Raw genomic sequence first — 23,892 nt, 5'->3', positions numbered from 1 at the left:
CACACTTTTTTACATACATAAATTTATTTATATAGTCTTTGATATAAAAAATTTAACTATTCTTTTTAAGATACTTTCAATTTTTGAAATATTTGTCAATCAGAAAATTCACAAGTTAAAGATAAACGATCTAGAGAGACCTAATAAAACTTAGTACATCAATCCACAAAGATGCAAATATCCAAGAAGAAAATGCCAACAAATTACATTAAAAAAAGGATGATCAACTGGGATTTATTGCAGGAATGAAGTATGGCTCAACATCTGCAAATAAGTCAACACATTATATTGCATCAACAAATGGATGTATAAAAACCATATGTTCACTGCTTTAGGTGCAGAAAAAGTACTTGATATAGCTCAACATCTACTTGATTAAACACTCTCAATGAAGTGGAATAATTAAGGTCATATGACAGGACACAGTCAATGTGAAAAACTGAAACTTCTTTTAAGAGGAACAATAAGAGAATTCTCTCTCTGCCACTTTTATTCAATGTGTTATTACAAGTCACAACCAGAACTATGAGGCAAGAAAAACTGCAAGGTGATCAAAGTTAGAAGGGGAAATAAAAGCTGTCCTAAAATTTAGATAACATGATTTTTATTCATAGAAAAAATGCTTAATTTATTAAAAGTTCATGAATTTAAATTAAATTATTTAATTAAAATTTTTAAATTAAATTCACTTAATTAAAAATTAATGAATTTCATAAAGTTGCATGAGGCAAAACCAACATATCAAATTTTGTTGTTTCTGCACACTAAAAATAACCTATCAGAAAGAAAAATTCAAGGAGCTGTTGTCATTTATGACTCCATCAACAAAGAATAAGACCTGTCTGCCCCTGTGAGGAAAGTCAGGTAAAGGGAGGGCCCAGCAGCCCACCAGAGAGCAGCAAACACCTGGGAGAGTCTTTTGGCCCACACACAGCACCAGCGATAGCATGAACTCTGGAGGGATGGGAATGGGGAAGTGGGGAGGCCAATGGAGTGTGATGTGGATTTACTGGGCCTATAGTAGAGGGAATGGCATGAGAACATACATTTGAGGAAGCTTGAGTCTATAACCCATAAAAAATACAATGTTGTAAACCAATTTCAAATCAATGAACATAATAGGTGTGGTGGGGGAAAGGTGTAGGTACATATAGATCTATTAAATATTGAGAGTCTAGAAATCAGTCTTATGATCAATGGATTCCTTTTTTTCAAGAAGAGTGCAAAGACAGTTCTGGAGGAAAAGCATTGCCTTTACAGAAAACACTGCTAGGAGACACCTGGTTGTCCATGTGCAAGAATAATTCTGAAAACTTTGCTTCACCACAATCTAAAATTCACTATTAAATGGAGAATATATATAACCTTACCAACTGAGATGATAAAATTCCCTTAAGAAAATATGAGTAAATCCTAGTGATTTGAGTTAGGCAACGTCTTCTTAGAAATGACAATAAAGCACACCAATAGACAAAAATAGATAAGTTGGACTTCATCAAATTAAAAATTTGGGGACATCAAATGGTTACTATCCAGAAAATGAACAAAACCCACAAAGAAAATATGAAAGGACTTATATCTAAGATATACAAAGCAGTACTGCAGCTTAACAACAAAGACTAATAAGCTAATTTAAAGATTATAATTATTTAATTTAAAATTCATTATTTCATTTTTAATAATTATTTCACCTATAATCACCCTACCCTACATAGCATCTACTGTTTATAAATACTTATAGATGACTAAATGTCAGTGTGAAAGCAACTATCTTAGAATTACTAAATAAAATATAATTCTAATCTGAAAGTCAGTGACATCTATTTATTTATCTGCTTGTTTATTTATTTCAGGTAACATTGGTTGCAAAACTATATACGAGCTACACAAATAGATTCACAAACCTAAAGAAAATAGATTACATGATTCCATTAACAGAAACATTTAGATTATGCAAAATTTGTACAGACAAAACTAAATTTTTTCTTGGCTAGAACAGAGAGAGACAGAACTTAGGAAGATCCAGTCAAAGTGTAAAGGCTCCTTCTTGGGATGATAAATTCTATGAATTTAATATCATAGAAGGTACAAAATTCTTTGAAAATATTATGAAAGACTGAAATCTACATTTTAAATTCAGCAAATGAATAGTATGAGAATTAAATACTAAGAAAGCTTTAAAAAACCAAACAGAGCAATCTCAAGCAATGATTCTAAGCCATTAGGACACAGCGGCGGAAGAGTTTTCTCTTTAATTTATCTGTCAGCAGGTGGCAAACATGGTCATCTCTCATTTTCTGCTATTCTTGACACTCTTCTAAAATATAGCACATAAAATAAGTGACTTACACTTGTAAGGGCATTAAATCTTAACTGGCAATAGCATTTATAATCTTCAAACAGACACTGAACCCGAACAAGTTCGCTTTGTTTGTATACAAGCATATATAGTTTCATATATAGTTTTGCAACCCAATGTTCACTTTGTTTGTACTTTTGATTTCGCCACATACCACAAAACGTTCTGATTGTTAACACTATCTATTGACTTTGAGGTGTGCAGTTACAGTTTAACTTTGTGATTTATTTTTCTTGGATATAAACATGAGCAATGAGAAAGAAAAGCTGTTTTTAAAAGAAGCACCACATTTCACCAGGATGTCTGTGAAATGGACTTCAGTTTTTCTGCTGCTTCAGCTGGCCTTTTACTTTAGCTCTGGGAGTTGTGGCAAGGTGCTGGTGTGGCCCGCGGAATACAGTCTTTGGATAACAATGAAAACAGTCCTGGATGAACTTATTGAGAGAGGTCACGAAGTGGTTGTTCTGACAACTCCAGTTTCCATTCTTGTTGATCACAGCAAACCATCTGCCATTAAATTTGAGATTTATCCTACATCTTTCTCTAAAACTGAGTTTGAAGGTGTGTTCAATCAATTAGTGACTGATTGGACATATGAGTTGCCTAAAAACTCCTTTTGGACATATTTTTCAAAAATGCAAGGTCTCGTTTGGAATTTTTTTGATGCTTTTCACCAGCTCTGTAGAGATGTAGTCAAGAACAAGAAACTTATAAAAAAACTCCAAGAATCAAAATTTGATATGGTTTTCTCTGATGCTGTGGGACCCTGTGGTGAGCTGCTGGCAGAGCTCCTTAATGTACCATTTGTGTACAGTATTCGCTTCACACCTGGAAATCAATTTGAAAAGCATATTGGAAAACTTCCACTGCCACCATCATATGTACCAGTTGTTTTGTCAGAATTAAGTGATAAAATGACATTCTTAGAGAGGGTAAAAAATATGATATATGTGCTCTACTTTGACTTTTGGTTCCAAACAATAAATGAGAAGCCATGGAATGAGCTTTATAGTGAAGTACTCGGTAAGTCTAGTTTTAAATTTATAGAGTAATATCTTATCTATAATAGCACCTTGGAGGGTACTATTTTATAACTGTATGGTGAGAGGGATTTGTCTTTTAGAAGTACAGTGATGAGTAATAATAAGAATGATCAATCTCACAACTATTACGGGACAGATTGAAAATGCAGGGTAATTTTGAGCCTTGTGATCCATGACTATTGTGAAACACCTTAGAGATTCAGGAAACTCAAATTAAACACTGTATCTCTTGCAATATCATATCCATTTTTGCTTATTGTGTTTGTAACATACATTATTTTATAGACAATTTTCAAGTTCCAGAATTTTGATTGCAGACATTGTAAATAAGTCCTGCATATATTCTGCATAGAATGCTCAACAGAAGTTCAAGAATAGTGATTAATATGTTAAAATTGATGACCCTACATATCACACTCCTACAAACTTCACAATCCAGTGTAATGGTGTTGTGCAATCTATGGGTTTTGACAATTTATAGTAATATGTATTGATTTTATTTAAAATAATCCTTTTACTGCCAAAATATCCTCTACACTGTATCTTTTTATCCCTTATATATTCGAGTAATGCATTCTTGTTCATCATTTGGAAAGACATTGAGACTTTCATTCACTACACATTAGAAGGAGAAGTTACGTATTTCTCACACAGCATTCTATGGAGCATCGAGGAGATTGTTTCCTCTGATTTTTCCTCAGTCTGCTTATGTGAAAATTGAGCTATGGGCAGAATTGTAAACTCAGACCTGTAATTGAATTTTGTAATGATTACGAACTACTTTCAAAAATTGCCATATATATTGACATTCAGATATTAAAATATTCTCATTTCATCTACTTTGGTTGCTTTTTTCCTTCAGGAAGACCTACTACATTATTTGAGTTGATGGAGAAAGCTGATATATGGCTTGTTAGAAATTATTGGGATTTTTGGTATTCTCACCCACTCTTACCAAATTTTGAGTTTGTTGGAGGATACCACTGCAAACCTGCCAAACCCCTGCCTAAGGTAACCTATCCTTGCTTGTTTCATTTGCTTTGAAATTCTTCAACAATATTCTAGCTTAAAAGGAAGCCATTCCTTCCCACTAAGAATGTGCATCCCCACAATACCTTTTGCCAAATCCAAGATTTAATTTCCTCTCACTGTAGCATTAAACAATTCTCATCTGAGATTCATGGCTTGATATCTCAGAATATAGAGGGGATTGCCTAGACCATTTGAGCAGGTGTTTGTTACCACACACCCGGTTTTTGCAAAATCTTGCTTAAGTACCATTGCAGATCATGGTTCCCCACATCAGAGAGACTGACAAATGAGAGGAAATGTACACTACTAAAAATAAACACCATAAATTCTACATATAGAACAAATATCAAACTACCTCTGCTACTAATACCTGAAAACACACCATACTATAAATTTGAAAAGAAGTCTATTAGCATAGAGGATATTTCTTGTAAAGGGAAGCATTTTAAATTGATATCATATGCACAAATGCATAATTAAAAATGGGTGTCCTTTACTGAAATATTTTACCATCTTGAAGACATCCTGGGCCTTTGTAAATGTCAGGAAATAAGACTAATATATTCAAGGGTTAACTGTACTGTTTTGATTGCAAAATTTAACGATATTGGGCAACTCTCGCAAGGTCTAGAGTACGAGGCAAGTTATATTCAGTCTTTTTTTTTAAATAATAAATTTTATTTTTATATTCCCCATATAATTGCAACCCCCCTATTCTGAAACCAATCCCTCCACTTCCGCCCTCCACCCCCCAAAAAGTGTCTCTGGTTCATAGTTTTTTGTTGATTTTGATTTTCACTTTCTTATAGTTATTCATGTTCCTTGTCCCTTATTTAAGTTTTCTAGATTCCTGCTATAAGTGAGACCATCCGGTATTTTTCTTTTTCATTGTGGCTTATTTCGCTGATCATGATCCCTTCCAGCGCCATCCATGTTGCTGCAAATGGCATGTGTTTATCTTTTTTGAATGCTGAGTAATATTCCATGGTATATATGTACCACATCTTCTTGATCCAGTCATCTATTTTTGGGCATTTGGCTGTTTCCAAAGCTTAGCTATTGTAAATAGAGCTGCTTTAAACATAGGGGTGCAGGTGTTCTTTGTAATGGATGTTTCTGTGTCCTTTGGGTAAATACCTAGGTGTGGAATTGCTGGATCATATGGAAGCTCTATGTTTAGTAGGTCCAGAAATCTCCACACAGCTCTCCATAGTGGTTGGACCAGTTTGCACTCCCACCAACAGTGCAGAAGAGTTCCTTTTTCTCCACACCCTCTCCAACATTTGTTGTTGCTAGTTTTTTTTAATATGTGCCATTCTCACTGGTGTGAGATGGTATCTCATGATAGTTTTGATTTGCATTTCCCTGATTATAAGTGATGTTGAACATTTTTTCATATGGCTGTTAGCCATTTGCATTTCCTCTTCAGAGTTTCTTTTTAGCTCTTCTGCCCATTTTTGGACTGGATTATTTTCTTTGTTGTTGTTGAGTCTCATCAGCTCTTTGCAGATTTTTGTGATCAGTCCTTTATCATTAGTGTTGTGTGCAAAAATGTTCTCCCAGTTGGTGGGGGTTATCTTTGTTTTTGTTATTGTCTCTTTTGCTGTGCAGAAGCTCTTTAATTTGATGTAGTCCCAGCTGTTTATCTTTGCCTTCACTATCACTGCTTTGGGTGATGTGTCTGCAAAGATGTCTTTCATGTGCATATAACGTAGTGTTTCGCCTATATTTCCTTCTATGTATTTTATGGTTTCAGGTCTTACGTCTAGTTCTTTAATCCATTTTGAGTTGATTTCTGTGTGTGGTGTGATGTAGTGGTCAAGCTTCATTCTTTTGCATGTAGCGACCCAGTTTTCCCAGCACCATTTATTGAACAAACTTTCTTTGCTCCAATGCATATTCTTTGCTCCTTTGTCAAATACTAGTTGACCATAAATCTCTGGGTTTATTTCTGGAGTTTCTATTTGATTCCATTGGTCTGTGTGTCTGTTCTTGTTCCAATACCATGCAGCTTTGATGATAATGGCTTTGTAATAAAGTTGAAGTCTGTACTATAGACTTCAAAAAAAGAAGTTCCTTCTTTTTTTTTTCAGGAGAGCTTTGGCTATTCGGGGTTTTTGGTGATTCCATATGAATTTCATCAATAATTGTTCTATTTCTTTGAAGAATGTCATTGAAATTTTGATTGGAATAGCATTGAATCTGTATATTGCTTTTGGTAGGATGGCCATTTTAATAATGTTTATTCTTCCAATCCATGAGCAGGGGAGGTCTTTCCATTTCTTTGTGTCTTCTTCTATTTCTTTTAACAGTGTTTTATAGTTTTCTTTGTATAGGTCCTTTACCTCTTTTGTTAGATGATTTATTCCCAAATATTTGATTTTTTTTTTGTTTCAATAATAAATGTTTTTTTTTTTATTTCTTCTTCTTCAGATTTATTGTTTGTGTATAGGAAGGCTACTGACTTTTGCATGTTGATTTTGTATCCTGCCACTTTACTGAACTGATTGATGAGTTGAATTAGTTTTTCTGTGGAGATTTCGGGGTTCTCTATGTATATTATCATATCATATGCAAATAGTGATAGTTTGACTTCTTCTTTTCCTATTTGGATTCCTTGGATGTCTTTCTCTTGTCTTAGTGCTCTGGCTAGGACTTCCAGTATTATATTGAAAAGCAGTGGTGAGAGTGGACATCCTTGTCTTGTTCCAGATCTTACACCGTGGAATATTACTCAGCATTCAAAAAAGATAAACACATGTAATTTTCAGCAACATGGATGGCACTGGAAGGGATCATGCCCAGCAAAATAAGCCAGAAAGAAAAAGAAAAAACCCAGAAGTTCTCACTGACAGCAGGAATCTAGAAAACCTAAATAAAAGACCAGGAAAAAGAATAACTATAAGAAAGAAAAAATCAAAATCAACAAACAACTGTGAACTAGAGATACACTATGGAGGGGGGTGCGGGGAAAGGAGGGTTTGGGGTCAAAATAAGGATGTTGCAATTTATGGGGAATATAAAAATTAAAATAAGTAAATAAATAAAATAGCCAAATTAGTAGAAACTGGCAGTAAAATGATAGTTGGTAGCAGAGTAGTGAAAAGGGAAGTGGATTAATGTTTAATGGTTCTAGAAATTCAGTTTTGCAAGATGAAACAGTTCTGAAATTGGTCACAACACAAAGAGAATTTACTTACCACTGATCTATAAACTTAGGAATGATTGGAATGGTAAAAGTTACCTTACATAAATTTTACCAGTTTTTGAAAGGTGCATCATGTCTAACGTATGTTAGAATAATTTGTTGGAATAATTTCTAGTTGAACTCTAGAGTTATTTAGGCAATGACTTAATAATGTTTGCTATGATGCTAGTCCTTTATGATGAACAATTTCTTTCTTCACAGGAAATGGAAGAGTTTGCACAGAGCTCTGGAGAAAATGGTATTGTCGTGTTTTCTCTGGGCTCGGTGGTCAGTAACATGCCAGAAGAGAGAGCCAATGTGATTGCATCGGCCCTGGCCCAGATTCCTCAAAAGGTTAGATAAAGTCACTTCATGTGGACAACCTCCATGTGTGTGCATTTTGTAAAGATATTTCTTGCAGGATAAGTAAACAATCATGTAGCTCCATTTTTTTTTTCTTGGATATCACTTCAAACAAAATATGCATGGCAGGTGCTAAATGCACAGTGGGTTTTTTTTTTTGAGTGATAATAATTTGGCATTAATATTGTGATCAGAATAAAATATATTTAAAAGGTAACTGCAAGTTTACATTATGAAGGTTTTGTGGGCAGGTACAGAAATAGCCATATAATGCATTGTCACCTGCTGTTTCCTTTGGGACTTCTGAAGGCAAGTACACAATGCAAGTGCTACCAGCAAGAAGTTAAATTTCAATATGTTAAGTATAAATTGATAAAGCAGGAGAGGTAATTATGCAGTGGATGTTTGTGGGCAAAGTCCGGTCTTTTTTCCCCTATATTTGAAATTGCACCATTCAGTGTGCTGTTACCCGGGTCTTTAGAGAAGTGATGGCTAAGGTCTCAGATTAATCTAGGTCTAGGTTTGATAGTGCATTGCTTAATATGCTAATAGTCACTTTAAAAAAATGGCATCATCACAATTTGGATTTTTTCAATAACTATATTTTGATTTTATATAATAAAATTGTATTTATTTTACATAATGAAAACAGACTTTCCTTTTCACACTAAATGAATTTCCAAAGTTAAAAACACCATGTCCTGGCTTCATGAAGTGCTTAATAGCCAGAGATCTAAAAGTACCTCAATGTACTTCCTAATCAGAGATTATTTACATTATTAGTAAGTTATCTGTAAACACCATTATTATTTCTCTTGATTATGGAATTACTTTGCTACCCTTTTGTAAACTAAATGATACAAATCTTTATCAATGTAGCCTAGTGAACAAGTTAAAACAAAATACTCGCTCTTAGACACTTAGAAAGAAATAAATAGGTTAATGTTACGTTGGAATTTTGAGAGTAATTAAATAAATCAGAAATTAAATTCAAAGATCTTACTGATTTCCAACACATTCTGAACGATATTATATATGTCTAAAATGTCTTTAATTTTTATAATTTTAATAATCCCAATTGTTGTTTCCCCTGTGTGAAGGGCCATGATAGGATGCATACTTTCATGAATATAAAAAAAAGTGTGCATAACTATTAGTGTTTTAACATTTCTCAGTTTTAACATCTAATGCATATGTGTGAATGAATGGTGTTAGACTTGATGATCTCCGAATGTCTTTAGAATTCAAACATATTATAACTTGTAAACTTTACTCTTGGAATAAGATACATTCTTTACCCTACCAGGTTCTATGGAGATTTGATGGCAAGAAGCCAGCTACCTTAGGGGCAAACACTCGGCTGTATAAATGGCTCCCCCAAAATGACCTTCTTGGTAAGATTCTGGGGAAAAAAAGAAACCACTGAAATTAGAGTAAGTTCAACCATTCTGACAATAAGTGTGCGGCATATCTGAACAAACAATTCACCAAGAAAGATACCCAGAGTGATAAAACATCATTAAAAATAATGTTCATTATAACTTTTAATACGGAGATACAGGTTAAAACCACAATGAGATATCATCTGATACCTGTGAAAAGTTTACAGGTAAAAAGAATCCCAGCAAGAGTGGTGGAGAGCATGTGGAGAAACAAGTGGTCCTATGAACTGTTTGTAGGAATGTAAATTGCTGAAGCCATTATGGAAAGCAGTCTGATTTTATCTTAAAATCAAAAATGGAAAGAAAAAAAAATGGAAATATCCTAAGATCCACTTCACACTAGGACATTTCTCCAAAGAAACTGAAACCAAAAAATCATATGTTCTATAATGTTTATTTCTTATTATTTACTGAATGTAGCCCTGGGAAACATCCTGAAGTCCACTGACACAAGATTGATGACAAAGACTGGTAGATCCACAGGATGGCAGAGTAATCAGACATAAGGAAAGATCAAATGCTGGGGATGTATGGCAAAATGGGAGGATCTCTAAGAAATTGTGTATAGTGTAAAGCAAGTCCGAAAGACAAACATTGGCTTACATAGCAAACAGCTATATTCCTTCAAATCGATAGACACTAATAAACTAAGTGAAGGCTCTAAAGTTAAAAGGGAGCTGAGAGGGAGAAAGAGTGAAGACCATAGAAAGTTGGTGCTGGGGGAAAATAACCTTAAGTACTCTTGTTTGAGATAGGAAAGTTATTAATGAATTTTATGTGAATAATAATCTGTTCTGGAGAAAACAATGCCACACTCAGTCTCCAAATTGTTTGACTCTCATTTTTCCCTCAGAATTAAAATTAATTTCTTGAAATTAACCCATTTAGGTCATCCAAAAACCAAGGCTTTTATAACCCATGGTGGAGCCAGCGGCATCTTTGAAGCGATCTACCATGGCATCCCGATGGTGGGCATTCCCTTGTTTGCAGATCAACCTGATAACATTGCTCATATGACATACAAGGGAGCAGCTGTTGCATTGGATTTTCAAAAAATGTCAAGCACAGATTTGCTCAATGCACTGAGGACAGTTATTAATGACCCCTCGTGAGTATCAGAATTTTTCTCAGTAGTGTTAACAAATATTATTATTAATGTTTCATCCCTTTTTTAATAAGTATGCAACTATTAAGATAATATAACCTATCAAATCCATTTTAATTTTTAATCAGACATTAATTTCAAAGTTTCATTTTGATTCTGCTTGAGTGAATGGGTAAATAATTATGCAACAATTTTCTACACGAGCAAATGCTTAATTACATAGGTAATTGTAAAAGTTTATAGGAAACACAGGAAAATATGAAGAACTTGAAGCTCTATTTGAGGTCTGTACCTAAAATTTCAGAAAGTATAAATCTACTTTAGACCAAAATATGATTTTTTGTTACTATTTTAGCAGATTTTATAGATACAATTTATATATAATAAAAATCAATAATTTACATATGAATTTCAAGTAAATATAGTATATTACAGAGTTGTTAAACTATCAGTATAAACTGTATAAACCATCAAGTATAGAACATTTTCAACATACCTAAAAATTTCTTACATAACTTAGAAGTCGGTCTCCATACCTCTCTCTTACACAACCATTATTCTATTTTCTGTCCCTAGTTGCCCTAATCTGGCTTTTTCATATGATCAGAATCATTTGAAATGATTTCTGTATTACAGCTGGTTTCTTTCTACAGTGAGATATTAGGGTAATTTCAATGAACAGCCAGAAAACCACCCCTCCTATATCACAGTGTACATGAAACAAAATATTAAAAGAAACCATTTGGTATGAACATGCAAAATACTTCAGTCCAAACACCATAATTATTTTAACGTGATGAGAAGTCAAATGGAAATGTTGAGGAGAGAGTGTCGTAATCTGAAGGGGCAAAATCTAGAGACAAGAGATGAGTTAAGCACAGAAACTATTGAGTGATTTCATCCACGATGACATAAGCTTCTATAAATGTTTCATAAGCATTATGTATGATTCTACTTTAAATCATAACATTTCATCTGATAGAAAAGTCTTAACATCCCACCTTATATTTCACCTTCATATCCAAATCTATGACATTTATTTTGGATTATATGTATGACCTTTGAAAAAATGGTTCAGAAAATGACATGCTTAGGCAAAATAGCTCCCTTCCGATATGTATAAATTTTGTTTCTCCCTAGATATAAAGAAAATATCATGAAATTATCAAGGATACAGCATGATCAGCCAATGAAGCCTCTGGATCGAGCTGTCTTCTGGATCGAGTTTGTCATGCGTAATAAGGGAGCCAAGCACCTGCGGCCAGCCTCCCATGACCTCACCTGGGTCCAGTACCACTCGTTGGATGTGATCGGGTTCCTGCTGGCCTGTGTGGCAACTGCTGTGTATATCACAGCAAAATGTTGTCTGTTTTGTTGCCGGAAGATTGTCAAAACAGGAAAGGACAAAAGGGAATAGTCGTTTCTGTGTCCTAAGGCTGATATATCTCACATAAGGGACAATAAAACAGCATTTTAATTATCACACTAAGGTTCAAAATAAATGGAGTTTAGAGAAACTCCCGTCATGCAGTTATCCCATGAAAGAGAATTAGTTGCATTTTTAAAAACTTTTCCTTGAGTGTGTGATTTCCGGTCAAACTGAGTTTAGGTGCCAGCTGAATTCTTCTCCTTGGAGACACTGATAAATCTTGGCACAAACTCACTATTTCTTTGAACCCTAAAAATAAAATGAACTATTTTGATAATCATAAAAATTTGAGGGACAACCTAACTAAGGTTGTATCCTATATGAGGCCATGCCTACAAGACAGTAAAAGGTGGTTATTTCATCTAATGCATGGAAACCAACAGAGAATTAAGAAAAGTGAAGAAATAGAGGGATATGTTCCAAATGAAAGAACAAGAAAACCACAAAGATATTAATGACATTACATAAGTGATAAAAATATTGATATCTGGGAAGCCATCTCAAAGTAAAACCAGACATTCATATGAGAGTAATAGCATTATCTTGTCCTTGAACTGCATTAAAGATATCTAGCCAGTGCCAAAATAAATTGTTTTAAGAAGATATCAAGCAAACAAATGTTTAAGAAATCATTCAAATCATGAGCACTGATAAATATGCACTTTCAGCTGAAGGACAGAATCAGTTAATTTCCCTTTTCATCTTTTCTAAAGCATATGTTGCCAATTACATATAGTCACGAACTAGTAATTACTGAAGTTGCTAATACTAATCAATGCACGTTTTATACTACTAACATATCTTCCTCTACTTGTCCCAGAAAAGTCCCTGATATTGATCCTCTTGGGGAACATTTTAGGTTTTCTACCTGAACTCAATGAAACTTACTACACAACAATACAGTTAATGGGTCAAATGTTAAAGACAAGGAGAAAATCTTACACCAAGGAGAAAAAAACTTGTTACATGTAAGGGAACCCCCATAATACTATCTGATATTTCAGAAACTTTACAGGTTAGAAAGAACCAGCTTAAAAAAAATTATCAGCATAATAATTTCAAAAAGATGAAAGAAAAATAGTTGCCGCCAAGAGCAGTCTACTGGCAAAACTGACCTTCATTTTTGAAGTAATTACAAAGAGTCTCCCTGGCAAGTAATGTCAGGCCTGGCCTATAAACAGGGCTTCCAACAAATGTTAAAGGAACTTATTTAGGTTTAAGCAAAAGAGTGCTAATTGTTCAAATGAAAACATATGAAAGTATAAATCTTATTGGTAAAGATAATATAATGTAGTAAGGGTACTGAGGACACTTGTGCAAAAGTCAAGAATAAAGGTGAACTTCAAAAGTTCTGTACTTTTATAGATTAATGGTCAGAACATTTATTTTCAAAAAGTAGCCTAACTAAAATTATTGCTATTGGAAATTATATTTTTGTAATTGAAGAGTTGGTCAAAATTGTAAAGAGAAAAATTAACAACTTTAAAAAGAAGGAATATATAAAAAAAATTAAAAAAAAAAAGAAGGAATATAAAGATATTAGTGCAGTTTTATTGAATCTCTGGAAGACTTTGGGCCCTCTGCATTTCAACACTTATGGAGGGTGCACACACAAGACTCTTATGACTATATACTGGAAAATGGAAATTCCCATACCAGAGTCTTTGTATATTTGCAATTACTAATAGCAAAACATTAAGAAATTATTTAGGTAAAGTATTTGGGAAATTAAAACAAATTTAAGGGAAGAATTAAAGGATTACAGTGCTGAAAGATAAAGTCATGGACATAATTAACTTTTTCTTAGTGCTCATATTCAGGGAAATAAAATATAGAAAAGTCAATAACTAATTCCTTAGGAAAATAACATAGAATAAATATAAGTGATTTAGTTGACTGATCACCATAAGGAATTAAAGAGTTAATATCTTGCTGTGTGTCTTCCTTCCAGAATCTACATTAGCGATTAAAATGGGGTGAAAGAAGAGTCTGGGTCTATATTGTCTAACAGCTTCTCCTCCTCAGTCCTGTGTGCTGACTGTAATAATAACCAATAAGAACAAGTGAGGGTTCCTCCAAAGCTGAAAACAGAATTACCATACACCCCAGCAATTCCACTCCTTTGTGTACATTAAAGGGACTTGAGCTCAAAGCAGGATCTCCATAAGGTTGTTGCATATTCATCTTCAGATCAGTCTTACTCACAGTGGTCAAAAAGTTGAAGCAACCTAAATATGCAAAGTCGATGAGTTGAGAAACACTGTTGTACACACAAAATGTTATATGAACTTTGAGGACAACTGTTGAGTGAAATCAGCCATTCCCACAAAGACAAATACTGTATGATTCCAAATACATGAACTTTCTACAGGAGGCAAATTCACAGAAACAGAGAGCACAGTGAAGGTTACCAGGGAATGGTTAAAGAGAATTCTTATGTAATGGCTCTAGAATTTCAGTTTAGTAAGATGAAAAAAATCTGCTAATTATTACACAATAATGGGAATATACTTATCCATTAATCTAAAATGTTAGCTACTGTTAAAATGTAAATATTATGTTACTTTAATTTTGCACTTTTTGTAAAAGACACTATCCTAGTAATTTCTAAAGTCCATGATGGTCTCTCCTTAGCAATTTGAGCAATCCTCCTAGCACAATTGCTGTGCTGTTGCTCCTTTGTGATCAGCAAATTTTTCTTCACAGGAAATGGAAGAGTTGGCACAGAGCTCTGGAGAAAATGATATTGTGGTGTTTACTCTGGGCTCAATGGTCAGTAACATGCCAGAAGAAAGAGCAAATGCGATTGCATAGGCAGATACCACAAAAGGTTAAATAAAGTATCTTCATAGTGGACAACAACTAAATGTGACCATTAACTCTGCAGTACATGTGGATTTATGCAGGCATGCCAAATTATAAAGATGGTTCTGCTTTATCTCCCCCATAAGCTCAAACCAAAATATACATGACAGGGATTTAAGCAGTAAGAAGGACATTTTTTATAATAATCACCTGGCATTAACTTTGTAATTGAAATTAAATATAGTTAAGGGGCACAAAGTGTAGATTTGCTGTTATAATGGTATTTGGGGAAGTATCAGAAACAAAATTCTGCTCTATCCTTTCTTCCCTTTTCCATGCAAGAATTCTGAGGGCATAGTACATGCCACAGTACAGATGTCATCAAAGGATTAAATATTAACTGTAACCTTAAGCAGAAAGTGATAAAGTTTGAAGGTATCATGCAATATTGGCTTGTCAGTAATCCACGCCTCTCTCCTCTAAAACTTTTGGAACTAGCCTGGTGAGTTCAGTTTACTGTTCAGTTTACTATTCAGATAAAGAATAGCCAAGCTTTACCGAGCTGTTTCCATGTACCTGAGCCAAACACAATGACTAAGATATGAGTAAGAAAAGAGAGGATTACAAGGAGTGAACCTGAAATCACCTGAGTTAGAAAAAATATCATATGCACCTCTATTGATGAGACATACAAATAATTGCTTCCCATTTCATAGAACAAACCTCATTCTCCCTGTCTTTTGGAGTACTTGTCAGTTTTTTAACTGAAACAGTTTCTACTTATCACCTGAGCAAAATTTTTGCTGGAATCTGAGTTGATTTAACATCACATAGCAATACTAAGAGAAACATATGGAAATTATACTCCAGATTAGGAGTTTTGTTGGAGAATTCCAAAATCAGAATCACTGTTACCGGAGATGGAAATCCTATGTTATAGGTCTCATGTTAATCAATGCTGTTGATGCCTTGTGTTGCCTCACTGATGTATTAACAACCAGTAGAATAAAATTTGATATATCACAATTTTGGTTCATTTCATCATCTCTGCTGTTGTATATAGCCAGCAGACTCCTCTTTTCTCCATTTAAGAATTTCCAAGCTGAATGCAGAAATAACACTCTAGGTTAGAGTAAAAAATTACCTCTTAAAGATAAAGGACCTATACAAAGAAAACTATAAAACACTGTTAAAAGAAATAGAAGAAGACAAAAAGAAATGGAAAGACATCCCTTGCTCATGGATTGGAAGAATGAAAATCAACAAAATGGCCATCCAACCAAAAGCAATATACAGATTCAATGCTATTCCAATCAATATTTCAATGTCATTCTTCAAAGAAATAGAATTATTGATGAAATTCATATGGAATCACCAAAAACACTGAATAGCCAAAGCTCTCCTGAAAAACAAAAAGGAAGAAGAAGGGAACGGAGGCATCACAGTCCCAGACTTCAAACTATACTACAAACCCATATTCAGCAAAATTGCATGGTATTGGAACAAGAACAGACACACAGACCAATGGAATCAAATAGAAACTCCAGAAATAAACCCACAGATTTATGGTCAACTAATCTTTGACAAAGGAGCAAAGAATATGCATTGGAGCAAAGAAAGTTTGTTCAATAAATGGTGCTGGGAAAACTGGGTCGCTACATGCAAAAGAATGAAGCTTGACCACTACCTCACACCATGCACAAAAATCATCTCAAAATGGATTAAAGAACTAGACATAAGACCTGAAACCATAAAATACATAGAAGGAAATATAGTCGAAACACTACGTGATTTGCACATCAAAGACATCTAGTGAAGGTAAAGATAAACAGCATTGAATTTTGATTGGGATAGCATTGAATCTGTAGATTGCTTTTGGTAGGATGGCCATTTTAATCATGTTTATTCTTCCAATCCTTGAGCAGGGGATGTCTTTCCATTTCTTTGTGTCTTCTTCTATTTCTTTTAACAGTATTTTATAGTTTTCTTTGTATAGGTCCTTTACCTCTTTTGTTAGATTTATTCCCAAATATTTGATTTTTTTGTTTCGATAATAAAAGGGATGGTTTTTTTGATTTCTTTTTCTTCAGATTTATTGTTTGTGTATAGGAAGGCTACTGACTTTTGTGTGTTGATTTTGTATCCTGCCACTTTACTGAACTGATTGATGAGTTGAATTAGTTTTTCTGTGGAGTTTTTGGGGTTCTCTATGTATATTATCATATCATCTGCAAATAGTGATAGTTTGACTTCTTCTTTTCCTATTTGGATTCCTTGGATGTCTTTCTCTTGTCTTATTGCTCTGGCTAGGACTTCCAGTATTATATCGAAGAGCAGTGGTGAGAGTGGACATCCTTGTCTTGTTCCAGATCTTAATGGAATTGCTTTCAGCTTTTCACCATTGAGAATGATACTGGCTGTTGGCTTGTCATAGATGGCCTTTATGATGTTGAGGTATGTTCCTTGTATCCCAAGAATTTCAAGGGCTTTTATCATGAATGGGTGTTGCACTTTGTCGAAAGCTTTCACAGCATCTATTGATATTATCATATGGTTTTTATATTTCTTTTTGTTGATGTGTTGGATAACGTTGATTGATTTTCAGATGTTAAACCATCCTTGTGTCCCTGGAATGAATCCAACTTGGTCGTGGTGAATTATCTTATGGATACATTGTTGGATTCTGATAGCTAAAATTTTATTGAGGATTTTTGCATCAGTGTTCATTAGCGAGATTGGCCTGTAGTTTTCCTTTTTTGTGTTGTCCTTATTCGGTTTTGGTATTAGTGTAATATTGGCTTCATAGAACTTGTTTGGTATTGTCCCTTCCTTCTCAATTTTTTGGAAGAGTTTGTGAAGGATAGGCACTAATTCGTCTCTGAATGTTTGGTAGAATTCATTTGTAAATCCATCAGGTCCTGGGCTTTAGTTTTTGGGGAGGTTTTGGATTACCATTTCAATTTCGCTAATTGTAATTGGTCTGTTTAGGTGTTCTGTTTCTTCTTAATCTAGCTTTGGGTGATTGTAGAGTTGTAGGAATTTGTCCATCTCCTCTATATTGTTGAACTTGTTTCCATATAACTGTTCATAGTAGTTACTGATTATTCATTTGATTTCTGCTGTGTCCGTTGTGATTTCTCCTCTTTCATTTCTGATCCTGTTTATTTGTGCTTTCTCCCTTTTTTCCTTTGTGAGCCTGGCTAGGGGTTTGTCTATTTTATTGATTTTTTCAAAGAACCAGCTCTTGGTTTCATTGATCTTTTGGATTGTTTTTTTAGTTTCAATTTCATTTATTTCTGCTTTGGTTTTTATTATTTCTTTTCTTCTACTGGTTTGGGGTTATTTTGTTGTTCTTTTTCTAGATTTGAGCTTCGAGATTAGGTTGTTTCTTTGAGTTCTTTCTTGTTTCTTGATGTGAGCTTCTATTGCTATATATTTTCCTCTTATTACTGCTTTTGCTGCATCCCATACATTTAGGATATTGGTGTCCTTGTCATTCAATTCAAAGAATTTTTCAATTTCTTCTTTGATCTCCTCATTAGTCCAGTGGTCTTCCAGTAGTGTGGTTTTTAATCCCCATGAGGTAGGAAAGTTCCTTGCTTTCTTTTTATGGTTTATTTCTAGTTTGATGACTTCATGGTCAGAAAAGATGGTTGATATGATTTCAATCTTGGTGTATCTGTTGATGTTTGTCTTGTGCCCCAGTATGTGATCGATCCTGGAGAATGATCCATGTGCGCTTGAGAAAAATGTGTACTCCGTTTTTTGGGGGTTTAGTGTTCTATAGATATCTGTTAAGCCCAAATGCTCTAGGTCCTTATTTAGAGCTTTAGTTTCTTTACTTATTTTTTGTCTTGTTGATCTATCCTTTTTTGATAGTGGTGTGTTGAAGTCTCCCACTACACATGTGTTTTCTCTGATGTCTGTTTTCAGAGAGGACAACAGTTGTCTGATATATTGTGGTGCTCCTTCGTTAGGTGAGTATATGTTAATGAGTGTTATTTCTTCTTGAATTATTGTCCCCTTGATCATAATGTAGTGACCATTGGGGCCTCTTTTTATTTTTTTGAGTTTGAAGTCTGTTTTATCTGATATAAGTATAGCTGTTCCTGCTTTCTTTTTTGGTCCATTTGCTTGTAGGATTGTTTTCCATCCTTTAACTTTGAGCCTATTTTTATCTTTTGTAGCTAAATGTGTTTCCTGGAGACAGCAAAAGGTTGGGTTTTGTTTCATAATCCAGGCTGCAACTCTGTGTCTTTTTATTGAAGAGTTTAGTCCATTTACATTTAGGGTTAATATTGATATGTTAGCATCTGTATTTGCCATTGTGTTTGTCTTTCCTTTGATTTTATTTATTCTTTTAATAACTTTTTCTTTTTGTCCTTCTTTCATTGTTATTCGTCCTTCTGATGTTCTGGCTTTAGGATTCCTTGTAGTATTTTTTGTAGTGGGGGTTTAGTCGTAATGAAATTCCAGCGTTTCTCTTTGTCTGGGAAGGTCCTTATTCTTTCTTCATAGAGGAAGGAGAGCTTTGCAGGATAGAGTATTCTTGGTTGGCATCTGTTTTCTTGGAGTCTGTTGACTATGCCCCTCCACTCTCTCCTTGCCCGTAGTGTTTCTTCAGAGAAGTCTGATGTCAGCCTGATTGGTTTTCCTTTGAATGTTATCTGTTTCTTCCCTCTTGTCAGCTTCATTATTTTTTCCTTGTCCTGGATTCTCTGGAGCTTTACTGTTATGTGTCTTGCTGTATTTTTCCTTTTGTCGTGGAAGTTTGGTGTTCTTCTTGCTTCTTGTATATCAATTTTCAGCTCCTTCTTCACATTTCAGAAGTTCTCTTCAATTATCTCCTGGAATATTTCCTCTGTTCCTACATCTCTCTCCTCTCCTTCTGGAATTCCTATAACTCTTATATTTCTTTTCCTCATGGAGTCAGATAGTTCCCGAAGTCTCTCTTTGTTCTTTTTCCTTCGTACTTCTCTTTCCTTTTCTGTTTTGGTTCTTTTTATTTCTGTGTCTTCAAGAATACTTATTCGTTCTTCCATTTCATCTATTCTGCTTTCATTGCTTTTCCCAGAGTTCTTTAGTTCCTCCATCAATTCTTTGATCCCCTGCGTTTCTTTCGCTTCCCTCTTTAGGGACTGAATTTCCTTCTTCTGATCATTGTTTTCCTTTATGAGTCTGTCATTTTTTTAATCACGGCAATTTTAAATTCTCTTTCTGTAAGGTTCAGAAGTTCTTCCAAGTTACTGTCATTGCCATCTGGGGGGTGGTTTTGTTTTTGTGGTGTGCTTTTTTTCCTGAGGAGTTGCTAGGTTGCGTGTGGTTCTTCTACTCCCTACTGTCTGTTTTCTAATTTGTCGTATGCATTGGGACACTGTGGTGCTCGGACTGGCCGTCATATTGGGTGATCTCCGCTCCCCTCTAGCTCCTCCAGGAGCCATCTCTGGCTTCTGAGGGAGCTTTCTGCTGGTTTCAGGAAGACTTTACTGAAGAAATGTCCCTGTTCTTAAATGGCAACGCGGGACTCAGTCCCTGAGCATCCGGTCTCAGGCACACTCTTCTGCTCGCCCGGTCTGCCCCGGCCGTGGGTGCCTGTTCCCTCTGTGAGCTCAGACTGTTGGTCGGAAGGGGCCTGGCGTGGGCTAACTTCCCAGCTGGCCACTGTCTCCTCCGGGAGCCTTCTGCTCTTTTCAAGCAGACTTAAGAAATTTCCCTGTTCTATGGGGTATTAGTGACTTTCTTTTTCTGGTCACTAGGTGGCGCCAGAGATCTCTCCTATTGTCCTTGGGGAGCTGTTTTTCGCCCCCCCCCACCCCGTGGGACAGGGAACAGAGTGGGAATGGTAGGGTAAACCTCAACGGCTTTGGGGTGCTGTGTCTGCCTTGTGCCCCACCGTCGTGGAGAACCCACGCCCCGAACTTCGTGCCCCGGGTCTCAGTTCAAAGCCCTCAGGTCCAGGACACGGGCTGTAACCCAGTTCAGTGGCGCGGGAATGGCGCCTTTTGCACCCCCTCCCGTGCCTGGGCACCTATTTCCTGCTTACTCAGTGTGGGCCTCCGCGTGTCTCCCCGCAAGCCTAGGTCGCAGGCGCGGGGACCTGGGCAGCCGTGATCCCGATCCGCGTTTGCTTTTCAAGCTCGCCAAGCGCACCGCTTTTCCGTGCAAGCTTACTGGCCAGCCCGGGTTGTGTGCGCGTCTCCAGAGTCTCTTTGTTCTTCTCTAATGGCGCCTGGAGCTGTTCGCTCACCACTGTGGCGAATCCTGCAGGGTTCTCCGCAGCTCCCGTTCACGGGGTGTGGTGGCTGCAATAGTTCCTTTCCACTCACAGTCCCGCTTGCTGCGTAGTTCGTTCTTGTTGGTCGTTTTAGTTTGTTGTTTTCCTCTAGCTGGTCGGAGAGTGCCGACTCTGTGGGTGGGGGAGGGGAGCAGGGTTCTGTGCTTTCCTCCCTTTTAGTCCTTTTTTATGGCAACTTTCTTCTTCGGGTAGTTTGCTGGAGTCGTCCGTTTATCTTCCGTGTCCCAGTTCTTACTGGGACCTGCCGCTTTTCCTCCCTATTAACTTTTTTTTCCTGAATTTAATTCTAAACGCAATAGGAAACAGTTGGAAATTTTGAGCAGGGGTGTGTCCTCACTGCACATTTATTTCAAAGTCATTCTGATGGCATTATGGGAAATATCAATAGAGGGAGAAAAGAGAGCAACACAGGGAATCAGTGAAGAGTCATTTCACACATGATAATTCTAGAAATGCTCAATAAGGATCAATCTAAAAGTTTGTTTTGACATATTCGCGTATGTTTTCTTGGTAAAAAGATTTAATTATCCCTCCTTATATGATATTTTCACTTTTGGAAATAGTTCTCATTCTGAATATTCTAATTTTAAAGTGAAGCTCTTCTGTGAAGACCCAATAAAACAAATACTTCATTGCAATGACATTTATTTTGACTCATATGTGTGGATTTCAAAAACTTTTAAGAAATGATATCTTAGGCAAATTAGCTTCTTTCCAATATCTATAAATTTGTGTTTCTCTCTAGGTATAAGGAAAATGTTATCAAATTATCAAGGATACAGCATGATCAGCCAATGAAGTCTCTGGATAGAGCGGCCTTCTGGATTGAGTTTGCCATGCGTAATAAGGGAGCCAAGCACCTGCTGCCAGCCTCCCATGACCTCACCTGGGTCCAGTACCACTCGTTGGATGTGATCGGGTTCCTGCTGGCCTGTGTGGCAACTGCTATGTATGTTATCACAAAATGTTGTCTGTTTTGTTACCAGAAGTTTGTCAAAACCAGAAAGGACAAAAGGGAATAGTTGCTTCTCAGTTGGTATGTCTCACACAGGGTACTCTAGTTTATTCCTGCAAGGAATTGAGGGATAAGTGTCCCTTTTTCTTGTTATGTTTGATTTTTTCTTCTAATTTCATGTCTCAGACCAAAATTGTTTTTGAGAGATTTATTACCCAATTGAGAGTTAGAGATAAGTCATTCCAAAGAGAAAATAGCTGGAGAAGACTAAAGAAATATAAAAATGCATGAGTTACATTATACAAAAATGAAAAATGATGTAAAATATAGAAAATAAAATTATTGAAAAGATAAACTCATGCCATTCACAGCAACATGGATGGAGCTGAAGGGATTATACTCAGTGAAATAAGTCAGAAGGAAAAAGATGAATATCGGATGGTTTCACTTACAGGAGGATCATAGGGGAACCAAATAAGGGACCAGGAAAAAAATAAAAATAAATGAATAAAGTTAACAGGCAACTATAAGTCAGAGACATTCTGTAGGAGAGGGAAAGGGATCAAAACAGGGGAGGAAAGAACACAAGGGACTATGGTGATGGTGCACGCGTGAATTAGTGGTGGGAATTCTTAGGGACTACACCTGAGAGGAGAAAGATTACATTGCACAAAAATGAACAATGATGTAAAGTATATATAAATAAATAATTTTTAAAAAAAATAAATATTTTTTAAATATATGTGTGATGTGATTGTGGGAGACTTAGTAGGGACCACATATGAGTGGAGATATCAAATATTGTACAAAAATAAAAAACAAAATAAGAAAATAAAAAAGGTTAATTAAAATAAACACTCATTTTGCTATATCCTCACGTGGTAGAAGGGACAAATGAAATCTCTGAAGTCTTTTTCTGTAAGGGCAATAATCCCATTACAAGGGCTCCAGTCCATATCCTATCACCTAACAGAGGACCCACCTCCTAATACCATCATATTAGGAACAAGGTTTCAACCATCTGTGCTCTGGAGTGATATAAATGTGTAGTAAAGGCAAATACTGTACTATACAATTAGAATAGTTTAGTTATAAAATGAGCGCTTAAATAGTTACTTTTATAGGCTCCATTAAAAGTATTCTTACATTTAACAAATAATTCATAAAAAAAAAAACTTTGTACCTCAAAAGGATACTATCACAAAATAGAAAATATTTCAGTCTTATCTAATATCTATAATATATAAAGCACTATTACAGCTTAATAATAAAGACAAATAAGTTAATTTAAATAAATTAATAAAAGCTTATTGCCATTATTTCATGTGTAATAATCCTATCTTACATTTTTATAAACACTTATCGAGGACTATTTTCCAATGTGAAAGCAACTATCTAAGAGCAATCAAATGAAATGAAAACACTCATTTGAATTCCATGACACCTATTTTACTTATTCATTTATTTATTTGTTCATTCATTCACTGTTCATTACTCATTCATTCGTGTGTTGCAACATTGCATATCATCTAGACCATTAGGTTTGCATGTCAAAAGAACATATATTGCATGATTCCCTTTACAGAAATTGTTCAGATAAGGAAAATCTATAGAGAATAAAACTAGCTATATTCTTGGATAGAACGTGGGTGAAAGAGAATTTAGGAAGATCCAGCAAAAGTGTAAAGGTTTCTGTTGATGAAGGTAAAATGCTATGAATTTGATATCATGGAATGTGCAAATTTCTACGAATATACTATAAAAACTGAATTCTACATTTTAAATGCAGCAAGAAAATAGAATGTGAATTAAATATTAAGAAAACCCTTATTAAAAACAAACAATATCTTATTCCAAGTAATTTGCACTCAGCTGCG

General features: G+C 35.3%; 1 protein-coding gene across 3 annotated transcripts; it reads left to right on the top strand.

The window, feature by feature from the left end:
- The first annotated feature begins 2,658 nt into the window (after positions 1 to 2,658).
- Positions 2,659 to 22,082, top strand: LOC119260664 (UDP-glucuronosyltransferase 2B31-like). 3 transcript variants are annotated; one of them, XM_037529667.1, is made up of 6 exons: positions 2,659 to 3,382; positions 4,265 to 4,413; positions 7,844 to 7,975; positions 9,291 to 9,378; positions 10,315 to 10,534; positions 21,806 to 22,082. In XM_037529667.1, the coding sequence occupies exons 1-6, from the start codon at positions 2,659 to 2,661 to the stop codon at positions 22,080 to 22,082; spliced, it is 1,590 nt and encodes a 529-aa protein (XP_037385564.1). The 3 variants fall into 3 exon arrangements, with proteins under 3 accessions (XP_037385564.1, XP_037385563.1, XP_037385565.1); XM_037529666.1 differs by lacking the exon at positions 21,806 to 22,082 and adding an exon at positions 11,672 to 11,948; XM_037529668.1 differs by lacking the exons at positions 7,844 to 7,975; positions 21,806 to 22,082 and adding an exon at positions 11,672 to 11,948.
- Positions 22,083 to 23,892: the final 1,810 nt, after the last annotated feature.

The sequence above is a fragment of the Talpa occidentalis genome, unplaced genomic scaffold (genome assembly GCF_014898055.3).
Source record: "Talpa occidentalis isolate TD23 unplaced genomic scaffold, MPIMG_talOcc4v2.1 talOcc4.6, whole genome shotgun sequence".
Taxonomy (NCBI): Eukaryota; Metazoa; Chordata; class Mammalia; order Eulipotyphla; family Talpidae; genus Talpa; species Talpa occidentalis.
Note: the sequence above shows the minus strand (reverse complement) of the source record. Positions and strands in the feature narration are given on the sequence as shown.